This window comes from Syngnathus acus, chromosome 12, assembly GCF_901709675.1.
Source record: "Syngnathus acus chromosome 12, fSynAcu1.2, whole genome shotgun sequence".
NCBI classification, from domain to species: Eukaryota; Metazoa; Chordata; class Actinopteri; order Syngnathiformes; family Syngnathidae; genus Syngnathus; species Syngnathus acus.
In genome coordinates, this window is record NC_051097.1 from 2,906,358 (window position 1) to 2,934,013 (window position 27,656).

At 39.2% G+C, this 27,656-nt stretch overlaps 3 protein-coding genes across 6 annotated transcripts; 2 read left to right on the top strand and 1 right to left on the bottom strand.

Annotated features, from left to right (window-relative positions):
• c12h18orf54 (chromosome 12 C18orf54 homolog) lies at positions 1-7,939 on the top strand. 4 transcript variants are annotated; one of them, XM_037265496.1, is made up of 15 exons: positions 1-200; positions 739-874; positions 2,340-2,490; positions 2,708-2,875; positions 3,024-3,147; positions 3,222-3,285; positions 3,369-3,555; positions 3,680-3,747; positions 4,033-4,129; positions 4,216-4,308; positions 4,419-4,470; positions 4,558-4,615; positions 5,137-5,286; positions 6,143-6,195; positions 7,190-7,252. In XM_037265496.1, exons 2-15 carry the CDS (start codon positions 740-742, stop codon positions 7,227-7,229), a joined length of 1,440 nt encoding a protein of 479 aa, XP_037121391.1. In that variant the 5' UTR covers positions 1-200; position 739; the 3' UTR covers positions 7,230-7,252. The 4 variants fall into 4 exon arrangements, with proteins under 4 accessions (XP_037121391.1, XP_037121390.1, XP_037121389.1 ...); XM_037265495.1 differs by having other exon boundaries at positions 2-200; positions 4,060-4,129; positions 7,203-7,939; XM_037265494.1 differs by having other exon boundaries at positions 2-119; positions 7,203-7,939.
• Positions 7,940-8,156: 217 nt separating this feature from the next.
• LOC119131230 (sperm-associated antigen 16 protein) lies at positions 8,157-11,974 on the bottom strand. The gene is made up of 3 exons (XM_037265492.1): positions 10,831-11,974; positions 9,418-9,522; positions 8,157-9,139 (listed from the first exon to the last, which is right to left on the bottom strand). The coding sequence occupies exons 1-3, from the start codon at positions 11,755-11,757 to the stop codon at positions 8,474-8,476; spliced, it is 1,698 nt and encodes a 565-aa protein (XP_037121387.1). The 5' UTR covers positions 11,758-11,974; the 3' UTR covers positions 8,157-8,473.
• A 289-nt stretch (positions 11,975-12,263) lies between these two features.
• Positions 12,264-27,632, top strand: wdr91 (WD repeat domain 91). Its single transcript, XM_037265436.1, has 18 exons — positions 12,264-12,525; positions 13,442-13,577; positions 14,459-14,638; positions 14,714-14,921; positions 15,739-15,821; positions 17,868-17,977; positions 20,089-20,263; positions 20,363-20,557; positions 20,695-20,885; positions 22,379-22,433; positions 23,114-23,209; positions 23,353-23,447; positions 24,099-24,252; positions 24,640-24,748; positions 25,579-25,691; positions 25,793-25,900; positions 27,042-27,131; positions 27,287-27,632. The coding sequence occupies exons 2-18, from the start codon at positions 13,455-13,457 to the stop codon at positions 27,449-27,451; spliced, it is 2,250 nt and encodes a 749-aa protein (XP_037121331.1). The 5' UTR covers positions 12,264-12,525; positions 13,442-13,454; the 3' UTR covers positions 27,452-27,632.
• Positions 27,633-27,656: the final 24 nt, after the last annotated feature.

Below are 27,656 nucleotides of genomic sequence, written 5' to 3' on the forward strand. Positions count from 1 at the left end.
GGGTTGGAAATGACGAGAAACTGAGCCAATGGGATACGTCACTAGTTAATCTGATTCTGGACCAGCCTTACCCGGGAGCCTTGAACGTGTGTGGCGGAGTCTGCTCGGAGCAGCAGGAAGTAGGCGGTTGTTGTTTTTTTCTTTCTTCTATTTTTTTCCTGTTGTTGTTCAAAAAGTGAGCACGCCAAATACAACTTAATGTAAGTTTGGTTGTTAACTTAGTAATGTAATTAAATGTAACTTTTAACTGAACGTCATTCTATTATTCGTTTCAATAATCTATGCAAGTTTGACCAGTTCCTCGGTGTTAGCTAAACGATCATTAGCAAAACATCTACTCTAAAGTTCGTTTTTGTGCGGTAAACGGCAGAACAAATTCCAAACAAAACGAACACTTCAAATTGGACGGCCGGGGACAGTGCTAGTCATTTTCATTATTTCAAATGCAGCGGTCAACGCGTTAGCATTTACAACGGGTTCCCTAATATTTTAATGCAACGTCGCTGTCACCGCAGTCTCACATGGTTAGCACAGCAGTTACAAATTGGTCATTTGGAGCTAACAAATGAGATTGGAGAACTATGCACATTTTTACTATTTTGTTATGTGGCCTTGCTACGCAGTTTGAACCCACGACGTCGATCTCCACTATGAGGCGGACATTCTAACCAGTTAATCACCGTAATCTTTGTTTCAATCATTTATAAATTGTAACCTTGGATATATTTTTTTTGTCAGCATGGAGTCTACCAGCCCCTTGAGTGACATGGTTTCTCCAGAGTCAACAGTGACAACACTGCTGTCAAGTTCTGGCCACTTTAGGAGCAGCCTATTTTCATCTGAGTTCAACACAACATTCAGATACAGAGATAAGGTAAAATACGTTTCTGGAACTCAAACATGACTTTTTTTTTAAATCAACTTTCATGACATAATACATCTAAAGACAGCCATTCATCACCAGAGTAATGGTAATGGCAAAATGTTTTAGACCATGTAGCATGTGTCAAACTCAAGGCCCGGGGGGCAGATATGGCCCGCCACATCATTTTATGTGGCCCGCGAAGACAAATTGTGCATCAAATTCGTGTGTCATGACTAGAATTGCAAATTGTCTTCACTTTTAATATCTTTTTTTTTTTAAATATTTGACCAGTTTATACTCATCTGATTTGAAAACGAGTTGTTTGTCAGTTTTGTAGCTTTTACTGTATATAATATGAGGTGCTCATACATTTATTTGGGTTGACAAGTCATAATGGCCCTCCGAAAGAAGCTATGACTACAATGCGGCCTGTGAAAAAAATGAGTTTGACACCCCTGATGTAGAACATGTGTTATCATGTGTTATTTTGAAAGGTTGTGGAGTCAAAAAGGGACTCGCATTGAGATGACGACTAGGAATTAAATTTGGAATAGCCGTGAACCAGTGGCTAGTGTATCAAACAATACCGAAACAATTAAATACAACCAAAATACAATCAACTCTTAACCAAAGGCCATAACAAAGCGAGTACAGTACTAGTCTGAACCCGAGTCAGTTTATAGTCTCCAAACAGTATTCTGAAAGAAACAAACAAAAACATCACATTCCTTCGTGGCCTAAAGAATAAGGACGAAGAAAAGGAAGGGGCCGAGGCTCTTGTGTTGAATACTTACTGGCCCTTTTTCTCATTGCAAAACTTTCCAAACATGTGTTTATTTTATTATTTTTACAAGCTTGTGGATTTACTTGCCCCGTCACATGACCCTGTGTTTGGTAACCACTGCACTATAGAACAAAGGCATAGCAAAACCATATCAAACTCTTAAAGCAAGCGTATTTCAATAAGCATACTGTCTATGAGCACAATAAAACACAGTTTGAATATTTTGGTCAACTACTTGACAGACTGTTCACATTAAATCATAGCTAGGTGGAGGGTGTTTCTTGCATTCGGTTATCTAGATGAGTGCCAGGCCAGCTTGCTTAGCATTGTATGTTAGGTCGTATCAGTAAAGAGAGGCACCAATGACAGAGGAGGTGGGAGCCAATCCTAAACAAGCACCAGGACACAAATTTTCATGCACGAGGTATATTGGAGTAATCGCAAGCAATCCAAACATACATTTTCTATTCTGTTTATTCTTATTCGGGTAAGGTGAGGCCTACCCCAGATGACTTTGGGCGAGAGTTGAGGTGAACCTTAAACTGGTTGCCAGTCACTTGCAGGCACTAACAAATGCAGTGCTATAAGTGATTTAAATAACATTTGTACATTCATTAAAAAAATAAATGATGATTAAAAAGTGAATTGATCATTGTTTTTCATTAATTGTTCAACTTTTAATTTCCAAAGGAATATGACTCAGCCTCTGCAGCATTGGAAGCCTACATTGCAGACTTTGACAGAAGTCAAAACATTGAGTCATCGGAAAGGCTGATTTTGCCGCAGAGTCCATTGTCCACCCCAAGAAGACCTCGGATGAGCACACACAGAAACAAATCTGGTAGGTAAATGCTAGATTGTTGCGTATTTGCTGAGTGTAGAGACAAACCAATCGGGAGACTTGGCTTTTCCACTTCCTGGAAATGAAATTAGGTCACATTGAGTGGTCCTTTCTTTACAGTCATAAGAACAACCACTCTTCTTGGAAGACTTTCTACAACATCTTGGAGTGGAGAAAATTGAATGGATGGGTTTTCCTTTTGTGTTTCGACTTTTAGTTCTCAGGGAACGTTTAACAGACAGAGAGGTGGCGTATCTTACCCTCCCCGTCAGTTCCCTCCGTCACCGCGACAACCGCGACAGACTTTCGATGACAACAGATGAACTGCTGTCCATTCCTCGTGATGGTTCCATGCCTGTCACCCACACGACTGCCTTCATCCAAGGTTTTTAAAAACATACTCTACACCACTTACATTGTGATATGTGTGAAACTTTGACTGGATCGTCAAACTAAATTGGTGATGTAATCACAGTGATATTTTGCGGTCTAACCTCGGGTGTGTTCCTCCCCTTGTTTATTTGCTGGATCAGGTCGCTTGTCTCAGTCTGTGGCCTCTCAGGCCCGTGTGTCATCCAATGCAGGGCACAGAACAGGGGAACATACAGAACAGAACATATCCCACCCACATTTAAGCAGGAATTGCAGCAGCTGCAGGTTTGCACGCTCATCCTTCGTTATTACATTACGTGTATCATTTGGGATCTTGACCGATATATATCATCCACCAGATGTAAGGGAGAACCCAAAGTTTCCACTTTGAAACCAGATGTCCCTTTTGTCAGATGCTTAACGGTAATTTCCTGTCACTATTATCTTTAAGTCTTTAACTCTATTTTAGGAGCATACTCTAACTTAAGCCTGTCTTTATCTGTTAGTGTGCACACAGAGGAACAAGGGCAGAGCAGCTACTGCTGTCCTCGCCGTCCCGTTTACAATGCAGGTACAGCGGAAATAAGGCAGATCTGGGCCACACTGGGATCAGCAGTGTGTCTGACTGGATCCAAGATTGTGACCTTACTGAGCCACGACTCCCATCAGATGTCGACCTTTGTGACACGCTTGGTATGGCATCATTCAGTCTCTCCAATCCATTTCCAACCATTTTTATTTCTTTTTCTTTTGTCATGGCAAGGGAGAACCTTACTTAATAATGACAGAGCTTGTCCTTTTTTTGTTCTACCACTAGCATCAATAACTAGAGCATCCTCTTGGTTAGCAGATACAGAGGATAATCCTGGCAAGACAGCTAATCAGGTACAAGATCAAAATGCCTTTTCCTGATCAACTGCTTCGTGTTTCAAAATACCTGATATTATATTATGTTAATTATATTTCTTGGAGTGCTCGGGGTTCTGTCATACGTCTGTGCACGGGCATTGATGGGATTTATCTCTACTTATTTGGCACACGCACGTGTGTGAAAAATTAATAATAATAAAATAAATAATTTTATGAATTAAGCTTGGACGTTTAGAAATTAAACAAAAAATTAATCAATATGTCTTTTTGTATGGGGAAACGAATCTGGGTGTCACCCAGCTGAGTCTAAAAGATCTGAGGCTTCAGTTTGCTGAACAGATATCTTGGATCGCTTCAGAGAGAAAAAGCTCAGACATCACAGAATCTCTTGTGAGAGGTAAATAATAGAAAGTGATTTAGTGACGCTTAAAGGACACACTGTCTGTGTTGACTCCCGTTTATGTTCTATTCTCCTTTTGTCAGATAACAGGCTAGAGTCACTAATCCAGAAAGCGGATGAAGTGCTGAACTCACTATCACAGCGTTTTGGAGGTGCAGAAAGTCTTGCAGATTCAGGTAGGCTTAGTGTTGGTTCTCATTACATGCAGTATCCTGAAGAAGCAAATCATCAGACTATCAGCGTGATGTTTACTCATTTTCATATGCATGTTTATTTGATGATATAGAATTGAATCGTGAGGAAATGAAGCGCTGCTCGACTCCCCCGCCGCTCCCTATGTAAGATAGCAAACATTATTTACTTTTTTTGTTTAACAACGGATTGCAATCCTAATCTGTATCTCTAATTGTTTAATAATGATGCAGACACTCAAAAGGCACAGCAGATGTCAAGACTAGGACTCTGTCAGTGGAAACCAAGAAGGTAGGGCTGACCCCTGATGCATTTACAGTTTGGAAAACTGTCACTTTGAGTGGTTGGAGTAAATTAAACATAATAGACTAAAGCGTCTTGGTTATAGTACCGCACTATAGTGTAGTTCATGAAATGTAATGAAAAATTAAAAAGCCTTTGGAACAATATTTAAGACACTTTCAAAATCTAGAAAGAATTTTAATCACAAAACATAACTCATAAACTGGACTGTGAGTGGTTTCTTAATTAATTGATGTGTATTAATGAAAACATTTAAAGGGGAAGTCAACCCAAAAAATGACTTTGTAATATGTTCTGTGCAGTCCAACCGGTCAAAACACAGTGTTGATGAATTATTTGTTAGTGGAATATCCATTACACAGCCCAAATCCACCTGTTATTATCCATCTCGGGGCACCCATTTTCCCAACTGCTGTCGACTGAAAATGACATCACAGTTGCCAGGTCTCAAGTCACAACCAATCACGGCTCAGCATGCGTACACACTTCTCTCTTTCCTCTTGACTCAGGATTGCAGTCGCGATAGCACCATCTCTCAGCAGCCTGGTCCATTGGAGGCTCTGAAGCAAATGATGTTTAGACTGCAGGCTGTGGAGGTGGAGCTTCACCGACAACAGCATCCACCAGTTGCGCGGACCTGCAGTAAAGGATCTCAATCAGTATGTAATTTGTCTGCTCTCCCCATAAAGACCAAAAATGCTCAAATTGCATACAGATAAAGCACCCTTTCATTGACCTTTAAACCAGCAAACCTCAAACCCAAGTAAAACTGCATCAAAATGACGATATTTTTTTTCCCAAAGACACCCATGCTAAAATATTGCTAATACACACGTTTGTGCTGGTTGATTAAGATTCTACCCTCTAAAATTCGTGGACAGGCGCTTAACATAATAGCAAACCAGTGTACCATTAAAACGATCATTTTGATACAACAATTTTTTGTGTCGCCTACTTGTATGTCTCGTCACCGTGGGATGGAGGAAACGGAATTTCGGTTTCTTTGTGTGTCTTGACATATGAAGGGATTGACAATAAAGCTGACTTTGACTTTGACTTGACAATTATATTTGCACCCACACAATGACACCGCTTGCATAATCTAATGAGATCCCCCCCAAAAAATTGTGTTGTGCCCCAAAGAGATGTTTGGTAGTTCATACCTCAAAAAGTGGCCCCGTGAATGCTAATTTTGTTTGACAGATAGTTTTTAACTGACAAATGTGTTATTGCATTTTGTATGTGCTGTAAAACCTCAAAACATTTGACACAACTGTTTGTATGATGCCTTCATGAATTAATGAATTAATACTCCAGTGAGTGTCACTCAAATGTAGCAATTAGCACACTTTCAAATATAGCTCTTGTGCTGACTACTGAATTCATGAGATTGTCCTGGTGATAAAATTGTGATTGGATGGTGTGTTTTGTTCATTTGATGTGATCCCCTAATGGGACAATCACAGGCTTCTTTTCTCTAACCACTCTTTATTCTCTGGTCTATTTGTATTGCAGAGGCCTGAAAGTGAAGCAGAGCAGGCTTTATCTGGTGCGACATCACTACAAAGGTACCGTAACTCAACATGTCAATCATATGCCCTCCCACATTGATTGATCAGAGAAACCAAACAAAAAAACATGCAAATGCCACGGCCGGAGGTGCAATCAACGAATCCTGGTGCAGATTAAAGAAATGGACCGAGACCACTTGAAAAAGTTCCAAACGAACTCTAGTGCGGTTCCCTTCAGGTGTGAATACAAACAGCGTAGATCCGAACCAACAGCACAAATATGCAGAGCAGGAATGCAGCTCGTATGACTCGCATGTTTTCTTCCGTTTTCTGTCTCTGTGTGCCGCCCTGGTCATTGCTGTCCAATGGGAGCACAGATCATCACAAGCGTGGTTGTGTTTACAAAATATACTTCACTTGCAAAATGTACAGTCCGAATAGGAACCGCACCAAACAAAAAAAATTGGTCCCCTTTTGGTCCGGACCAAACAAGCGGATTAAAGGACTTTTCTGGTCTGAATACACCCTAGAACAGGGGTCTCAAACTCCAGTCCTCGGGGGCCGCATTCCTACATGTTTTCCAAGTTTCCCTCGTTAAACACACCTGATTCAAATATCAGGCTCCTGCAGAACGTGAGGATGAACTGATCATTTGAATCAGCTATGTTTAACGAGGGAAACTTGGAAAACATGTAGGAATGCGGCCCCCGAGGACTGGAGTTTGAGACCCCTGCCCTAGAAGAACCTTTCATTTCCATCACAATCTGCAGCCAAAGCTTGCTAAATATCTTAGCAATTTAGCAACCACTGACCTTTTGCTTTTAGCCATGTGTGCCACTATGACCTAATTCAGACTAACTTAGAATATCATGCTGCTTTGTTTTTCTATCGTCACAACCATGGAATTAAAAAAAAAAAAAAAAGTTTCAAGCGGAACATAACTCTAAATTCATCCTTTCCAGAAAATGAGTGAGCTGGTACACATTGTATGGAACTATTATTGAAGATGCAGTATTTTAACTACTGTAAGCCAATTAATTTAAAAACACAGTTTCCACCCCCAGGGCTCTGCATCACCTCAGTCGCCTTAAGCTGCTGTTGGAGGCACCAAGAGGAAAACATGAGGAAGAAAAGGATATAGATGAAGGACGCTACTCTTCGTCATCTGCTGACGTGCCATCAGCAGGATTCCAGTTAAATATGGAAACAATGTCAGATGGAGATTCTAGTCCGTGTCGGCATTCGTGAAGCTTTTCTCACTGGTGTTTCTAGTGTTTGTTTAGCACAGTACAGTACTGTTTTGAAGTTATTGCCAAAAGGAACAGATGTTAAAATGCATTTCAATTTGTGGTCCAGATTGAAGTGTAATACAGATCAGCAAACTTACAAGTACATTATATCAAAAGTGTATTAAGGCCTTGTTTGCCAAAGGCTGATTCTGCAAATGGATTATTAGGATTTTCCAATTTAGCTTTTACTATTGTGTACGCTGAATTATTTCAGTGTACTGTAAGAAGGAGTAAGAAAATAATTGTTCACTAAATCCTTTTTTTTCGTCCTTTGGTGTGTTATGCGGGTTCCAAATATGTCATTTTACAGCACAGTATTAATATGCTAGTTTTTGTATGCTTCTAGCAGTCTTTGACTTCATCGCAATGCAAACGGCTCCAATTACTGATGTCAAAAGGGCGTTTAGATGAATCAACAGAATGATTCATGAAATCGAGCTTCATTAATATACGGAGTCACAAGGAACCTGTGGTCTACACTTGGACACCAAAAAGTGTCTTTGCGTGTATTTTTTTTAAATAAATGACGTTTTTGTAGTTTTTCATATAGGTATCATGTAAGCATGATGTTTTCTTTTTTTCAATGTTAGATATGATGCAAGTTGTATTGCATTGAAGCTCAGAGGTTTCTGTACCATTTTTGTTACAGTAAACCACACCAAGCACTACTAACTGAAGCTCTGAAAGCTCTTCTAACCCAAATGTATTCTCAAATCCAACTGAATAAAGCTTGTCCATTTATTTATTTTACAAATTTTACTCTGCACTTTGCATCCATGCACACATACTTATTTACGTATAACAGAGCTATTGAATGCACATTCCTGGCATCACTGCAATCCATAAGAAATATAACTTTTGGAATAAAATACATAAACAAACATGTATTTGTGTATTTTATTAAAATACCTAAATATGTATTTTATTAATCCTCAAATTCACTGGATCTTGTCTACTACTTTACTTTCCAAAGTCCTACTTGAGTCCATTTAAATAACTAACATTTTCATTTAGCAATTTTTAACGAGCAAAAAGAAATCAACATTTCAGTATTCTAACGTGGTCTGCATCCATACATTAATGAGCCCATTACTCCCTGCAGACATGACAGTCTTACCCATGTGGTCAAAGGTGACACTTTGCACACTGTTCCTTTGTCCTGATAGACTGCTGACCTTGCAGGAATCCACATCTACCAGTCTGACCAAACTGTCGCTGCTCGCAATTGCCAGCATTTTCCTTGATGGACTGAAGGCCACCTGATTGGCACTCAGGGGCCCTGCATCTATAGTGCGAAGAGCCGCGGTGGGCCTCCTGATGTCCCACAGGTTGACGATACCGTGGGTGTCACAGGAAGCAATGACTTCCTCATCGAGGCCTATGGTAGCATGGTTGCAAGGATGCTGGTGTCCAACAAAGGATGCGGTGCACACACCAAGCCTGATATCCCACATGGTGAGAGTTTTATCGGCCGAGGAAGTGAGGATAGTGTTGGAGAAGGACTGGAAGCAGACGCTGTTGACCGAGGCTGTGTGGCGACGCATTGTTAGCCGGCAGCGCTGGCTGTTCAGGTCCCACAGTTTGGCAGTTCTATCAGAGGAACAGGACACCAGGAAGTGACCACATGAGTGGAAGGAGCACGCCCAGGTGGGTTGGCTATGACCGGAGAATGTCAACACACAACGCCCGGATAATAAATCCCAGAGCTTTACCTGCAGGTAGAAAAAATGTAAAAGTTAAGCTGTCAAGGTGAAGAAAGCACAAAAGGGTTAGACGTCTAATAAAAAAAGAAAATAATTTTTAAGAAATAAAAGAGGACATTTCCTTTAAAAAAATCTGACGTCTTCACTAATTGTGAATGGCAAACCACAAATATAAAGGCTGAAAAATAAAAATGGCAAATACTTTTTAAAGAAATCCTGAATCCAATATAAAGATCATTTTAGTGGGGGTCATAATGCTTAAAGAGGACAAGTGAATGTGAACTGACGGTAGTGTCTCCGCTGGTTGTTGCCAGTTTAGTTCCTTCTGGATGAAAACTGCAGCTGGACAGCCAATTGGTGTGTCCTTCACCTGTCAGGACCATCTGGCCCACCTGATGACACAAAACATCATAAAATAGTAAACTAACCAATGAGAGTAAGTTCTGAATTTACATGATACTATGCAGTAATCCCTCGCTATATCACGGTTCACCTTTCTCGGCCTCGCTGCTTCATGGATTTTTTTCGCAGTGCATGGTGTTATGGCTTCAGAAGAAAAAGACACTACAGAGCGGAGTCAGGCAGCAGCGGCAGTCAGTAATACGCATGAGTCACAATTGTTCAACTGTATAGTACATACTTCGTATTGATGATTCAAATTATTATTTTACTGGAGTTATTTGTAAGAAAGCGTGTACTTCTCTTTGTTAAACAAATGCTTGGGCCGGAAAACAAGTTTTGTATGTATAATAATGGTAAAAAAATAAAGGTTTCTACTTCAAGGATTTCGCCTATCACGGATTCTTTTCGGAGCGTAACCCCAGCGAAAAACGAGGGATTACTGTATATCAATTTTTTTCTATAATTTCTCTTGTAAAAGTTTCTTGAATGGAAATGCAGAGCGGAAGCAACAATTTGTAGTCTCAAAGTCTTCAGAGGTCCTACATTCTGTGTGTTTCAGCCAATCTGAATCTGCTGCCGTTGAAATGGCTTGTTTTTATTTTATTTTTTCAAAAACTTATAAACTTATGAGAGATACAAGACAGCATTTTAGAACTGTGATTAGCACGTCTGCCTTACAGGTCCGAGGTCATAGACTATAAATTGCCCATACATGTCATTGTGTGAATGAATGATGAGGTGTCTGTGGCAAAAATAGTCTCTCACCTTGCATAATTTGGGTTTGGCAGATTCACCACCAACAAACTTTTTTTTTAAAATAAAATCAAATGCCTTAAAAGGAAAAAAAAACACCCAATGTGATGTATTTCAATGAGGATGGCAAACGCACCTTTCCTTACACATTTGACGCCATTGTATAGATTTGTGATTCTCAATGTGTACCATTATTTGTTACAGGGGCCCTCTCTACTGGCATACGACAGAATCATGGAATTTTTATTTTACTTTCATGCACGATATTGTATATTTTAACAAAGTAATTTAAGCACTGTAAAGTTTCATTATGAGTTGATATTTAAACTGCGTAAAATTACAGTGTCTTATAATAATATTAAATATACTTTTTAGGATGATAACAAACAAACACTTGGGCCACTTGTAATGTTGGTCATTATAGTGACGCTATGAGAGTATTTTTATGTTTTTATTTTAAGAATTTTAGGAGCGAGGGTCGTACTTGGTGTTTGAGAGGCTATGCTCTTGATCTATGTACACAGGCAGAAATGTTATGACTGTACCTTTTCCCTGCTGACTGGCAGTGCCCACAATCTCCAACTGCAGTCGTCACTGGCACTTGCGAGGATTTTTTTATCTGGATGGAGGCTGATGCAGCTTATGGGAAGAGTGTGGGCTTTGATGGAATAGAACAAACTGAATGTCCTTTTCTGTTCACCAGAATTTTCCTGAGGGCGGTGAAGGTTCACTGGCCTGCTACACACAGGAAATTCTGTGTCCTTTGGGTGTCTGGCGGTGCTTCGCAATTGGGCTGTATTCTTTTTAACCCTTCTCTCTGTCTTTGTTTGGATTTTGTCCAGATTCAGACTGGCATTCAAGTTGTTCTGTATTCGTTCACCTTCTATATTGAGAAGCATCTTCTGCCTCATGGCTACCTCGTATTTGTCATCCAGCTGTTTCAGCGCTGGCTCATAGGCTGCCAGGCGTTTCTTCAGCCTTTTAATATCCTCAATCAGACGTTTTTTGTCGGCAACCAGTTTCTGGCAATGCAGCCAATGCAGATCTCTGTCCCTCTGCAGCCTCACTAGGCTGTCCCCTGCAGACAGCACTTGCTGTTTGAACTGGTCGGTCTCTCTGTAGACCTTCAGCAGTTCAGACTGAAGGAGCTGCTTGTGCGTGAAGGCATCAGAGAGGACAAGGACCCCCGGTGGTGGAGGAGCCGTCAACAATGGCTCTGTCAGGAGTTTGTGAGCTGAGCTATACCACTCTACCTCAAAACTGTCCAGAGTCCGACCCATCCCAATTTTCTGGAGGAAGTTCCTTATAAAGTCGTCTACCGCCTCTGGGATGTTGTTGTCTTCTTTGGACGTTCCAAGGAGAGTAGCGGAAGTGGAGGTAACATACGGTTCTTCTGCATTGCTCTGCTTGCCCTTAAGGGAAGAATTGTCACTCGTCCCCCCCGTTTCTCTTTCTTTGGTTTTTGCTGACATGTTCTCCCTTCCGGCACTTTGTTTTGTGGTTGCTATAGTAACTGCACACTAAGCAATTGATTATAGCCAGCGCTAGTAAAATTCATAGAGCACATTTGTTACTTTAGCATCCTTTAACCTATTGAATATCCGTTGTAATAAGCGATCTTTATTGATTTATAGAGATAATGTTTAATCAACGCAGATTAGTTTTTATTCCTAACCTTGTCACTTGGTAACGTAATAAAGGGCTTGTGACTGACGTCACCGCATGTGGGCAGGGTACCAATTTCTCAATGAGATGCGCGTTACTACAACCAACGTCTTGAAAGAAGGTGAAATAAATGACAGAACAGGAGTAATAGGCCATTACGTTATATTCCCTCATTTCCCAGCTAGCAGTAATCGCATAAGTTGTCGCAGATACACCACATTTTTTAAAACGAATTGCGTATTTCATATTTTGTGTGGTGAAATGGTTTGATAAATCTACCGCCAGAGGGCAGCCTTGATTTAACCACTCGTGTGACGTCATGGCTAATCGTCACATGACTATCGGGAGACAAAAACAGGAAGAGTTTGCTCTGTCGATGCGATAAATATACGGAGTATAAATGTATACTATGTGAATTAAAGACGTTATATATTCTTAGAGTTAATTGTACTTAAACCTTTCATTCCGGTTTTACGTGTTTCAACCATTGATTACACACTGGCATGCGTTGCTCCAGTCCAGAGGAACTACTTGAGATTTTGTTGAATTTGCGAAAGTCTGGTTCCTGCAATAAGGTACGTAGATGTTTTGCAACTGGCATATGTCTTTTGGGATTATTCAAAAGGCATACGCAGTTCGGCGTACAACTGTTGCACGAAACTAAATGTGAATATGAACATCTCGATCGGTAGTCTTCCTTTCAGAATGTAAGCAACACTGTATTGCTAAAACAACACTTAACGCTCTTGAGTTAAGATATGTTTGTGTTCCGATTCACATCATGATCATGTCAACTTTGGCATTGGGTTATTTTTTATGTGGATGGATAGTACATAAATAAATTGTGTGCCAACCAAGTCGTGCGAGTGACTCTGGCGATCCTGGCGGGGAAAAGCCGAAAGTCACGTCTTCTAGGCATTTACTCTGCAAGTATTATTGATATTAGCAATTGATTTTTCAAGTCTATCAACGCTATAAATAATGAAGAAAAGCGGACAGCTTCAGCTTCACACAGGTGTGACAGTCATGTTTTTGGTTGGGATCCTCTGCAGGTCTGTATCTCAACACCTTTTTCAAAACTGGTCTCCTTGATGACTCTATTGATCTTAGAAATTAGGCGGGGGGGAAATCACAAAGACACGTCCCCGGGTATTGTTGTATGCTCATGTGTAGGTTGTGAGCAGGTGTGTTGTCATGGTGTCCCGCCTCAACTCTCACCTTTTCTTGCTCACTGAACAAGGATCTATTTTTTTCATGTTAAAAAATGTTGTGGGATATCTGTGTGGCGTTTGCTACTTTGGCATCCTTCCACGTTAAAAAGAACTTAACCTTAGGTCAATTAAAGACTGGTCAGATTCAGAATATTCGTGGCATGTGATTGTCTGGTGATCAATTCAAGCCTCGCCTGGAATAGAGTCAATTTACTTGTGATGCTTAGCAGTAACGAAACAAATGCATTTATTTATGTATTTATTTGGTACTTCATTTAAGGTGGGAGATCATCATGGGTTCTGCGGTGGAGAGAACCGATGAACATGTGAGGGAATATTTGATATATCGTGGCTTCACCAACACTCTGAAACACCTGGACAGCGAGATAAAAGCTAACAAGGAGAAAGGCTTCAGGGTATGATTGATCTAATACAATGATTTGATTTTTTATTTGTTTATTTTGGCAAGTACATAAAAAACACACTTATCACAGATTTGTTTCACATTTGTTTGACTTGTCGAAAAGGGAAGCAGGGGAAGCAATTTTGCTTATCTAGTCCCGTCCTGATTACAACCAAGGTTTCACTGCCAGCCACACAATCTAAATTACAACAGTGAAACTTATATACCACCATATACCATGAAAATGATGATCTGAATGATGCATGTTTATTTAGTTATTCATTTTGTCCAGAAGCACAATTTGCAGCAGTAAACTATCCTTGCTACATTATTATTGTTGTTGTCATTATGCCTATCAGCAATTTTTTACAAAATGTCTTTATCAGAGAATTTTTCAAGATTTTTTTACTCCCCACACATTCAGATTCTGGCCCAGTTTGTTCCCTAGGCCTAGCATATCATTTTCATAATAATATAAATGACAATAATGTAAAATATATCTTAATATGTTTAGTCATATTTATGAATCAAGGTTAGGTTAAAAAACAGGTGGATTTTTTTCTGAAATATTAGAGCTAAAAATTACAACGTGGTAAAATTCGCGTAGCGCATCTTTTATAGGTCAAAAACAAAAACACAAATATATCATAAAAACCTGATGTGGTACAAAAAAAGAAAACATTTGTTTAAAAATCAACATGAAAAATAGAATGGAATAGAATAGAATAGAATAGATCTTTATTGTCATTGTCACATGTACAACGAAAATGCATTAAGGGACACATAAAGCCATCTCTGATTATAATTTGTTGTTGATCAGTGTTGTTATTTAGCATAAGAAAAGGAAGAGTGATTTTTCTGGGTGTGTTTTACAAATTAAATCACTTCCTTCAGGTGGACAAGATCATTGATCAGCTGCTTCAGTTTATCCACAGTTTTGAACTGTCTGGCCTGAAGGACTACTGGCTCTACTTAGACCGACGCCTTTTCTGCAGACTGGAGGATGTTTACCGATCCACTGTGAACAAACTAAGAGCAAGTCTGTATAGATACTATGTCATCAACACCATCCAGGTAACACAAAAGTATATTTCGACTGTAGGTAAAAGTCTCGGAGTAACAAGTTTCTCTGTTCTTTTAACCTGCCAGAAAGGAAACTTGGAGAAGACTCAGGAGTTTTTCCAGAAGCAGGCTATGGAGCTGCAGGGTCAATCTGAGTGGCGTGATTGGTTCATCTTGCCATTTATTCCCGCGCCTGAACAGAACCCGGCGTTCGCTCCATATTTCTCCCGCCAGTGGTCGGACACCTTCCTGGTTTCACTGCACAACTTCCTTTCTGTGCTCTTCCAGTGTATGCATATCCTTCAGTCAAATCCAGCCTTTCCCTGACAGTAGTGATTTGCTTTTAACGGTTAACCATAGCAGAATATTAATTATAAAACTTCCAAAGAGAAAGTTAGCTCGTGTGAAGTAGCACAGACATGTACATCAACTGCCCTGATGCCTGGTGATAATGCAAATAGTCTGTATAATTGTATGAAATCAGGAAGCATGGTGTTCTTAACAGCAGTATTGTTGACCAGCATGTCTATGACTCACAATCACAAGGCATTCTTTGTGACTGAGTGCTTTAAACCAGTGGTCCCCAACCACCGGGCCGCGGACCGGTACCGGTCCGTGGGTCACTTGGTACGGGGCAGCCAAGCCGCACAGGATTTTTTTTTTTATCGACGATCAATTAATTCAGGTCAAGACACTCGTCCCGGTCACGTGACATGTTTCCCCAGTCGAGCCCGCAAAGCTAATATGTGGCGACAGGCTAACTAACCAGGCAGTGAAGCATTCAAAACTGCTTCAACACATGGAGACCAAGCATCCTGCAATAAAAGACAAACCTTAAATCACTTCGGGTGTCATTGTCTCCGATTACGTCTAGATGGGACCGGCTCGTTTCTGAGAAACAAACTCGGTGCTCCCACTAATTCAACGTAATGGTAATGATATTATAAATGTATTATTTATTCATTTATATAAATGTATTATTTATTTATATAAATGCCGGTCCGCGAAAATATTTCTGACATGTAACCGGTCCGTGGCGCAAAAAAGGTTGGGGACCACTGCTTTAAACTGTTTAGATTGTTTGTTTTTTTAAGTCCTTAACTGGGGTTCACCCCAACCAGTGTTGCTGAGTTTTGATGCAGAGGTCCAGAAGACAACAAGCCTCTCTGAGGAGAATGAGCAGCTTCGACATCTGGTAAGAATGTGGGCCTGGCTGAATGTGTTCATGTTTTTCAGTAGTCACCAAAGAAAGCTAATTTTGTACTGTATTTTCCGCACTATAAGGCGCACCTAAAAACCTCCAATTTTCTCAAAAGCCGACAGTGCGCCTTATAATCAGGTGCGGCTTATACAGTGCCTTGCGAAAGTATTCGGCCCCCTTGAACCTTTCAACATTTCGCGACATTTCAGGCTTCAAACATAAAGATATAAAAGTTTAATTTTTTGTCAAGAATCAACAACAAGTGGGACACAATCGTGAAGTGGAACAAAATTTATAGGATAATTTAAACTTTTTTAACAAATAAAAAACTGAAAAGTGGGGCGTGCAATATTATTCAGCCCCCTTGCGCTAATACTTTGTAGCGCCACCTTTTGCTGCAATTACAGCTGCAAGTCGCTTGGGGTATGTCTCTATCAGTTTTGCACATCGAGAGACTGGAATTCTTGCCCATTCTTCCTTGCAAAACAGCTCGAGCTCAGTGAGTTTGGATGGAGAGCGTTTGTGAACAGCAGTCTTCAGCTCTTTCCACAGATTCTCGATTGGATTCAGGTCTGGACTTTGACTTGGCCATTCTAACACCTGGATACGTCTATTTGTGAACCATTCCATTGTAGATTTGGCTTTATGTTTTGGATCATTGTCCTGTTGGAAGATAAATCTCCGTCCCAGTCTCAGGTCTTTTGCAGACTCCAACAGGTTTTCTTCCAGAATGGTCCTGTATTTGGCTCCATCCATCTTCCCATCAATTTTAGCCATCTTCCCTGTCCCTGCTGAAGAAAAGCAGGCCCAAACCATGATGCTGCCACCACCATGTTTGACAGTGGGGATGGTGTGTTCAGGGTGATGAGCTGTGTTGCTTTTACGCCAAACATATCGTTTTGCATTGTGGCCAAAAAGTTCGATTTTGGTTTCATCTGACCAGAGCACCTTCTTCCACATGTTTGGTGTGTCTCCCAGGTGGCTTGTGGCAAACTTTAAACGAGACTTTTTATGGATATCTTTGAGAAATGGCTTTCTTCTTGCCACTCTTCCATAAAGGCCAGATTTGTGCAGTGCACGACTGATTGTTGTCCTATGGACAGACTCTCCCACCTCAGCTGTAGTTATCTGCAGTTCATCCAGAGTGATCATGGGCCTCTTGGCTGCATCTCTGATCAGTCTTCTCCTTGTTTGAGATGAAAGTTTGGAGGGACGGCCGGGTCTTGGTAGATTTGCAGTGGTCTGATACTCCTTCCATTTCAATATAATTGCTTGCACAGTGCTCCTTGAGATGTTTAAAGCTTGGGAAATCTTTTTGTATCCAAATCCGGCTTTAAACTTCTCCACAACAGTATCTCGGACCTGCCTGGTGTGTTCCTTTGTCTTCATGGTTCTCTCTGCGCTTTAAACAGAACCCTGAGACTATCAAAGAGCAGGTGCATTTATACGGAGACTTGATTACACACAGGGGCATTCTATTTATCATCATCAGTCAGTTTGGACAACATTGGATCATTCAAAGATCCTCACTGAACTTCTGGAGTGAGTTTGCTGCACTGAAAGTAAAGGGGCCGAATAATATTGCACGCCCCACTTTTCAGTTTTTTATTTGTTAAAAAAGTTTAAATTATCCAATAAATTTCGTTCCACTTCACGATTGTGTCCCACTTGTTGATTCTTGACAAAAAATTAAAATTTTATATCTTTATGTTTGAAGCCTGAAATGTGGCGAAATGTTGAAAGGTTCAAGGGGGCCGAATACTTTCGCAAGGCACTGTATATGGACCAATATTGAGCCACTACAGCAGGCGTATCCAAAGTCCGGCCCGCGGGCCAAATGTATATATCTTATATATTGACAAAGTTTTAATATGGGCCATTCATTGAAGGTGCGCCTTATAATCCGGTGCGCCTTATAGTGCAGAAAATACGGTAATAGAAGGGAGTGCGTTTTATGTGACAGGACATGTACAGTATCAAGTAATATTAGTCAGAAACCAGGTTTAAAAAATTCTTACTATCTTACTTAATCTTTTCTAGGTCTTTGCCTTGCAAACAGAAAGTCGAGACCAGAGAGATGGAGACGAGGTGGTCCATCATAAACTTCCGCTGTATGTCCAGAACATGGACCGACTGGGAGATACTGAGCTGTGAGGCACAAACATCAATGTTTTTTATTTTATTTTTTTTTATTTATGACTCCAAAACTGGCTGCCATTTTTCATTTTACGTTGTCCTAACATGTTTTAATTTGCATGTGACAACTGAATTTGGATAATAAATATGCATTTAAGTCTTAAATATTTGAGTGAATGTTAGGTTTATTAAAGTCCTGAAATACAAAAATGGCAGCCATCTTTTACATAAATGCTAATCGTTAGTGTTTTGCTCTTGATAACCAAACACGCATTTCAACTGTGAGTAGTTTTAACAAATGCTTACTTAAGTCACTTTATGATATTTTTATGAGTAGTTTGTTTTACAATAGATTAGATGTATGATGTTGTTAAATGTAATTTAGTTGAAGTGATTGATTTGTGAGGGCAACTTTGTAGGATTTGCAAATCATCAGCGGTACCAAATCTGTATCAACACTATTCGCTCCAGAAAAACATGTAGAGTGAAGTTTGTCTTTTTGACGAGGATTTCCTTAAGTCATATACCTCTGAATCAGTTTCATAATAATTGTCAGGCACTTTACAGCAGCATGCAAACGGCATTATTTTCTGTTTATACCAGAAATACTTTTAATGTTTTAATCACCTAAGTTATTTACTAAGTTAAATTACCAATAAGAGTCACATGCTGTGTTTACACTGTGCTGTGATGAGGTTGATGTTGCAAAATAAACAGTTCTAATGAATTATTGTTTTTTTTTTTTTGGTCAGTAAATTCTTTAATAACAAGATCATTATGGATCACCAAAGTAACTGATAAAATTTCGGTATATCTGTATATATCTTTTTGAGTGAATTATAAAAACATTTCTCAAAACCCACTGATTAGGCACGGGTTAGGGATAATAGATTCTGACGGTATGATAATCGTGAGCAAAAGTATCACGGTATTAAAATGACAGGTTTATTTATTTATTTATTTTTAAATATTTGGGTAAATAAAAACAAGAAAACATATTTTTTTCCAATAAACACTTTTGCAAAGAGCAAAAGACATCCATTTTTATAGTTTCTCCTTCCTTTTTTCTGTGCATAATTGGTTGCTGTGAAGGGAAAAAAATGAATTGGAGGCAGTTAACTTGAAAGAGGTGGACCGTCAACCCAAATATTTTCTTTAAAATGGTATGTTGTATATGCCCCCACTAGTCTAAACACGGCATTCTGATTAAAATTGCATTTGTGAATTATGAGTCAAGTGGTAAAATCCACTTGTTTTTTATCCATATCAGGGGGTGGCCATTTTGACACCTGCTGTCAAGTGAAAATGACATCACAGTTGTGAGGCTCCAAGTCACAACCAATCACGGCTCAGCTTCAGAAAATTGGTGAGCCGTGATTGGTTGTGGCCAGAGACCGATAACCGACAGCAAGTGGCAAAATGGGCACCTCCTGAGATAAATAAAAACAGGTGATTCGTTTGTGGAATAGTTATTAAACAGAACACTGTGTTTCAACAAATTGGGCTACACAGAACATATTAATAAGACCGTTTTTGGGTTGACTTTCTCTTTAAAACCATGCTAAACTGTCAATGTCTAGTGAGTGTGCTTGGGAACTCCCAATGTTCTGACACAAAATTGTTTTAAATTTTAAAAATTTCAAACCACCCTTTCTTAAAATGAATGGCTTCTTAGAAGGACCTGCTTTATAAAAAATAAAAAAAAGCATTTTTTAACTGTTTGAACTTTTTATAATTTCAAACCACCCATTCCTAAAATGTATGAATGGCTTTGTAGGACCTGCTTTACACAAAAACAGCATTTGGATGTGTGCCCCAAAGCAACACAAAGAAATTCAGGCTTCCAATGCTTTTGAGAAGAGCAGTCAAAACATTAAGGGCAGATTTGCACAAAAACCTGTTAGAATCAGTCAACCCAAATTTCATACAAATTCTCAAAAGCTAGAAAGACCACAGACCTCCGCCAAGTTCCAATAATTTAACAAAAAACACCATTTGGATTTGTATTATAATTTCATTTAATGATATACACACGCGCATGTCTGTAAAATGTAGAAAGTTCCTGCCCTAATTGTATTTATTTTTCCCTCAATACCCAAATGGTGACCTATTCTTCTGCTCTCAGTGACTTAGTGTCAAGCCAGCGGGCTGTCAGTGTTACCACCACACCATCCAGGAACTTCTTCTCAACATTCCTACCACAAGGTCGGCGCGCCCCTGGAGGGAAAACGCAGCAGGTAACTTTGGTATCTTCACCAAGCCAGGCAGCCGTCGGTAGAAAGGACCAACCATCAATTCAGGTGAAAGTGCCAAATACTTTGAACACAACTGGCATAACTTTACAGAATTGAATTCCAGAATGTCATCATGTCTATTTTATCTGTACCTCCTTTTTTTAGTCTTCAAAATCTAGGGATGCAGTCCAAGTGAAAGAAGCGAAACAAGCCTCCAGTCAACCATCAATCAGTGAACCATCAAGTTTTCAATCCCAACATTCAAGCCAGCAGACAAACCAGCCAACACATTCATGGCATAAAAAAATCCAAACTCATGAAAAAGAGCGGAAGGAGCTTTTCTCAAAATCATTATCACAGGTACTCTAATAGTTACACATGCAAATTTAAAATTCTTCATATAGTAACATTACACTTAAGTAAAAACCGATGTTTCAGTTAATGTACATGGTAATCACAGAGCAATCAGTTTACCCTGTCTTTATATTTCTCTTCAGTTTCAAGAGAAAAAGGGGGAGGTAGGACAGGTGGAGCCTCTAAATGAGACATCTGGCGATGCTCCTGACTCCTCAAGCAGCAGAAGCGGAGGAAGAGCACTAGAAGGTGTTGGAGTATCTGTAGAGCAGCCATTTATCAAACTCAGCCAGGAGGAATATGGAGAACATCATTCCTCCATCATGCACTGCAGGTAGACATTTAGCAAAACACACCAAAGGAATTTTGACAACCTAACTTTTCATTCTCACAGTAGCTTTCTTTCAGTTGTTGGTATTTAGTTTTCTATCTATCTATCTCTATCTATCTCTATCTATCTCTATCTATCTATCTCTATCTATCTCTATCTATCTCTATCTATCTCTATCTATCTCTATCTATCTATCTATCTATCTATCTATCTATCTATCTATCTATCTATCTATCTATCTATCTATCTATCTATCTATCTATCTATCTATCTATCTATCTATCTCTATCTCTATCTCTATCTCTATCTCTATCTCTATCTCTATCTCTATCTCTATCTCTATCTCTATCTCTATCTGTCTGTCTGTCTGTCTGTCTGTCTGTCTGTCTGTCTGTCTGTCTGTCTGTCTGTCTGTCTGTCTGTCTGTCTGTCTGTCTGTCTGTCTGTCTGTCTGTCTGTCTGTCTGTCTGTCTGTCTGTCTGTCTGTCTATCTATCTATCTATCTATCTATCTATCTATCTATCTGCATGTCCATGTTGACCTGATAAGAGAAAGGGGCGTAGTCTGACTATCAGGGATGTGAATTAACCTTTGCGCCCCTCCCCGAAACGTTTGTGCTTCAAACCAAAAAGGCAGATGACTTGAGACATTTTGGCAGATCTTCTCATTATAGACATTCCCACCCAATGCGCAACCTTTCATGTAGTCTGGAGCTGTGGGCAAAAAATACACACATTTATTTCAGGGGGAGAGACAAAAAAGACTATTGTGAACATATATATAGTGACATTTGTTCTTTGTCAATAAAATCATATATTTTGAGATAAAATACAATAAAAAAAACTCTTGTGAAAATGGTCAAATCTTCTGAGTTTGACATTAACATTTTTTTACAAGACAAATGTAAATATAAAATGTTTTATTTTTTTGACAAACGTGTAACTGTACGAAAAAACTTATTTTTCCTGAAAAAAATAAAAAAACACATTACATTTTCAACCAAAGAAAAATATATTTTTGGAGACAAAAATACACTATGGAGAGAATAAAAGATGTATTAGTAAAGTTCTAATCATAAAGTCCTTGTCATCTCTGGAAGATGAAAAGCTGTTCGTAAGGGGAAGGAACTACTCACTGATGCTATCAAAAGGTGGCGCTGGCACATAAATGATTATCAATGGAGCAGGTCTTCTCATTTCCTTGACAACTTTGCCTTCCGTCGCAGTAACACTTCAGACCCTTTCCTAAACAAACATATTTGTCAGAAGCAAACCTGAACACCTGAGTGTGGCCGAAGCACACCTCACTCACCCTGGCTGATGAGCACGAAGAGCAATAAGGAAGGTCTTCATGTTGTTCAAGCGATGATCCCACTGGATTGGTGCTGGTTGATGCATATAAAGAATCCAAACATTTTCCATTTTTATTTTATACTATTGTACATTTAAAATGGGTGATTTAAAGCTATTCTTTATTTTATCTCTTCTTTTGTTTAGGGTTGATTGCTCTGGTCGCAGAGTTGCCAGTTTGGATATCGATGGCGTTATTAAGGTAAATATGAGTCATTCATCCTCAGTGCATATCAAATACAGTAATCCCTCGTTTATCGCGGATAATTGGTTCCAAGACCATATGTGAAAATCCGCGAGGTAGTGTCGCCCTTTTTTTTCAACATACATACATTGTTTGTGTATCAATAAGTGTATATTAAACCATATAAGTGCATATGTTATCATTAGAACATTAAATAATAGTTTCAAACAAGTAAATACTATATTAATACGTAGTGTAAATGACACAGAAAATAATGTATAAATAATATAAATATAAATATGATACGTGTGCGTGTGTTCGACATATGTATAGGTAGCTAAAGTATACATACTGTAAATATGTTTTTAGAACTCTTTTAACAACTTTTTTATAACAAGGTACAAGTGTACATAGTGTAAATATATTTTTAGAACTCTTATTATTATAACGTTTTTTTTACAACAAGGTACAATACTGTAAATGTTTTTAAGAACTCTTATTATTATAACAACTTTCTTTATAAAAAGGTACAAATGTACGTACTGGTATTGTGTGAACACTAACTGCCTTCTGCTTGGAAAAGAATCCGCGATGTACTGAAGCCACGATAATCGAACCGCGATGTAGTGAGGGATTACTGTAATGGATACAAATTGTTGAATTGATGACAAACCTTTCACACGCACTGTACACTTCAGGTGTGGTCGTTCAATCCCATCATGCAGACCAAAGCCACCATCATGTCCAAGTCTCCTCTGCTGTCCCTCGAGTGGGCAACAAAACCTGACAGACTGGTATGCATAGACACATTACGTTAACATGCATCTAACTACAAATATTACAAAATGTGAAAAACTTTCACTTTCTCATTGATGATTATCTCATAGTCTATAAAAGATTCAATAAAATAACCAATTGTGTGTGTGTGTGTGTTTAGTTGTTACTAGGTAGTGGCGTTGGAACAGTACGGCTCTATGATACGGAAGCTAAGAAGAATCTATATGAGATGAACATTGATGAAACTCATCCACGGTAAACCTTTGTGTCTTTTTGTCATTGGACAAGTACAGTTTGGTCAATGGACCGTGACAAAGTTTTTTTGTTTTATACATTAATGCACAGGTGTCAAACTCAAGGCCCGGGGGCCAGATACGGCCCAGCACATCATTTTATGTGGCCCGCGAAGACAAATTGTGCATCAAATTCGTGTCATTACTAGAATTGCAAATTGTCTTCACTTTTAATATCTTTTTTTTTTTAAATATTTGACCAGTTTTTACTCGTCTGATTTGAAAACGAGTTGTTTGTCAGTTTGTTTTGTAGCTTTTACTGTATATAATATGAGGTGCTCATACATTTATTTGGGTTGACAGTCATAATGGCCCTCCGAAAGAAGCTATGACTACAATACGGTCCGCGAAAAAAATGAGTTTGACACCCCTGCATTAATGGTTTGACAATGTCAATCAAAACTGAACATTATGCCTCTTCACGAATGCTGGATTTTGCAGTTTTTTTTTATATATATCCACCAAGTGGCCATACAGTTAGCCGGTCGGTGTACTTTGTAGAAGAAGAAATACATTTTTATGGGTTTTAATTGGAGGATGCCCTATGGAACAATGTTACCTGTTTTTCCAAAGTACACATTCTTTGCATTAACTTTTTTTTAATTCCTTGCAGTATCTTGTCATTGGCCTGCAGTCCCAGTGGTTCATCCTTTGTTTGTTCAGCTGCGGCTGTCAACAGGAGTGGACTTGCTGAGCCTGCTCATCGTCTCCCCATGCAGGTGTCCGGACAGTTACTGCTTTGGGACACCAAGACAGTGAAACAACAGGTATGAGTTAAACTTGAACACAATCTTTACCAAGAGGTCATTTGACTGTTTATTTTTTGATACAGTAGTTGTCAGTGCAAAGATATTCAATGATAATGATCCTTGTCCCAATCTTTGTCACAATTAAAAAATGGGGAACTACAAAAAAACTAAAATACAAAGTCCCATCTTATTTTGCCCCAGTACTGGATTCTTATGAGTTGTATGACTTGAGTTTTATTGGTTAAAAAAATAGTGTTACATTAACATGCACACTCACCTCCAAAGGATATTGCAAAGTTGCTCTTAACCACTTGTAAAGTCCATTTGTAATTCTCAAAGCGCGCGTGAGAATTGAGAATTTGTTTTCTGTCGCTTTTGGTATAATCACTGCTGTCTTTTGCTTAGCTCCAGTTCTCTTTAGAACCTGACCCAGTAGCCATTAACTGCACAGCCTTCAATCACAATGGAAATTTGTTGGTAACCGGAGCTGCAGATGGAGTCATCAGACTCTTTGGTTAGTATTTTTTTTAATTGCACATTTTGTTGATTAGCACTGTAAAATGTAAAATTTGTAATCTTATGAGAAAATGATTACATTCTCAGATTTTTATCAGAATAGCCGAGCAGTTCATATAATGCAAGACACCAAATTTGCCTGTTTAATTAGTAGGCCAGTGGTTCCCAATTTTCTTTTCTGCCACGGACTGATTCGTACATACCTTTCGAGTGGGCAGGTTAATGAAATGCTCGAACAAACGCAAATCCACCATGCATTTTATGCATACCTTTACGAGCAGCACGTAACAAGAATGCTTTAATATGGTCACTATGGTAACACAACAGACACCACCGAACAAATATAAAGTGTCACTATGGTAACATTTAAACATGCAACAGATACCACCGAACAAATATAAAGGGCTTGAATGATACGAGCAACAAAAAAAAACTGGGGTCTAAAACTTGAAACCATCTTTTTATGTATAATTATACTTGCCCATATTTATTTGTGTGCCAACAAAGCGCCACAGAACAAAAACAAACTCCATGAATTGCCGATTAGCATATATGCATATTTCAAGTAAATTTCCTGGTATTGAATGTGAAATGCACCTTTTAATTCTTAGTTATAGGCTCTTAGGCTCTTGTGTATTCTCATCACCAGGCTTTTATCCCTTCTTTTTTTTTTTTTTGCTAGCTTGTGGGTTAAACTTTAGCATTATGCAACTAAGATTTGACATGCGCCAAGCCTTTTCAAATTTTCTTTTTTTTTTTTTAGCCTTAGTACTGTTTAAGTTTTTTATTTGGAATGTAATTTTGGGAATTCTCTTCTTTTCCCTGTAGACATGCAGCAGTATGAGAGCGCTATGAGCTGGAGGGCACATGATGGGGAGGTTTACAGTGTTGAGTTCAGCTACGATGAAAACACCGTCTTTAGCGTCGGCGAAGATGGCAAGGTACAACTGTTGTTTACAACCCAAAATGGGCACTTTTTTCTTTTTAATTAGTTTTGCTTATGAACTAAGTGTATTAATATGGGTTACTTTTGTATCTTCAGTTCATCCAGTGGAACATCCATCGGTGTGGAGTAAAGCAGTCAGAGCAAGTTTTACCTCAGGAGGCCACTGGGCCATTTGTCCTGGCCGGGTTCAGCGGATATAAACAGGTATGCAATTTTTAAAAAGAGGAAAGGAAAAAAATGGAGGAGGGGTGGGACAAAAGTCTGGTTTTTGTACAGTTTTTTGCATAGTTTTTCATGTAAATTAGTTTCATACACTTCAAAGGCTGCCTTTTACCGTCCAAATGATTCTTCCTTAAGTGTAGCCTTGTCTAAATTTGGCACTTCCAAGTTCTCCTGACAGAATTTGCTCATATGCCCTTGTTTCTTTTTGACCTGAGGATTACTAATGGCTTGGGTTGTCCCTCGACATTGAGCTTTAGTTTCGTCACCAAACTGACGATGTAGCGCAATCTTACCCTGTCCTAAGAACTTTAACAAGTTTAAATTCTTCACGCTTATTTCTCCCGAGTATTAATGGCAACAGTTCTCCACTTTTCTTAGTTCGTCCGAATAGCTCACACATTAGCAACATTATCCAACTCCTCCATGTATTCTGTCAGCTATTTCAATGCTGCAAGTAGTTACCTAGATTGAAGACCAGCCTGATTAAGGTATACTACAGCAATAGTGTAAGAATTTTTAAAATGTCACACCAAAAGCCTTTTTTGACTTACGGTATCCTTGGTCAGTTTTCATTGTAGACAACTCCTGATTAATTCTCTGGCCTGTCCGCATTTGTATTGCTCCATGAAGTACTACAGAGGCGGTCCTTGCTGCTCTCGGTTTGACTCTCCTCACGATGGTCAAATGTCATCATAAAGAGTCTATGATCCCTTTGAAGACAGGAATGTTTTGGTGGTGAACTGGAACAAATTTGTTGTTTTACCAGAACTGTGCATGGAGTCTCTTTGTCCCTCTTCGGGACTTGCATTGTTCCGAGTCTTGGTGACTTTATTTTGGATTACAATTGGAACAGTTTCCCCAGGATTGTTTAATTCATTCTACACATTTGAATGATTCTCACTTTTGTCATCCATTTGTGAAGTATTGGATCCTTCATAAAAACGCAACATTTTTAAAGCAGCAGCTAAAGGGGTCTTAATATCAAGCGCTTCTTTTTCCTACTTCAAGCTTGGATTCTTGTTCTTCCAAAGTCTATCACTATTTTGACAGTGCTGCCTGTGCCAACAGAACAACCTTTTCCAATGGCTCAGAACCCAAATAAACCTAAATTAACTTTTATCAGGTGCAGGTTCCCCGAGGTCGCCTCTTCACCTTTGACTCAGAAGGACAACATGTCCTGACTTGTTCAAGCTCTGGAGGAATCATTTACAAGGTAGACATCTACTTTTACATGCAAACGCTATTTTACATTGTTTTTCTTTTGTTTTGAATATTTTCATCTTTGCGTTTGATTGTTGAACAGATATTTGGACAACTGATGTTTCTCTTTGGTGTTTCATTCCCCCTTCCCCCGTCACTTTTGTTCAGCTGACTAATGGAGAACCTGCCCTGGAAAGTTTGCTGTCCCTGGGTGGACACAAAGCACCTGTGGTGACAGTTGACTGGTGCTCAGCATTGGATTGTGGTACCTGCCTCACAGCCTCTATGGACGGAAAGATCAAACTAAGCACGCTCCTTGCACAGAAGTCGTGATTCAAATCTTGGCTACTACACAAGGCCACAGGTTATACAATATATATTAAGTGGAATAGACTTAATAGATTAATAATTTCCTAACAGAGATTATTGCAGTCAGTGTTAGTAGTTTCACGATGCGATTCAAACCTGTTCAACATTAGTACAATATTAAAGTCCAAATGGATTTTCAAGATGAGTACCCTTGTCTTGAAATTGTGTG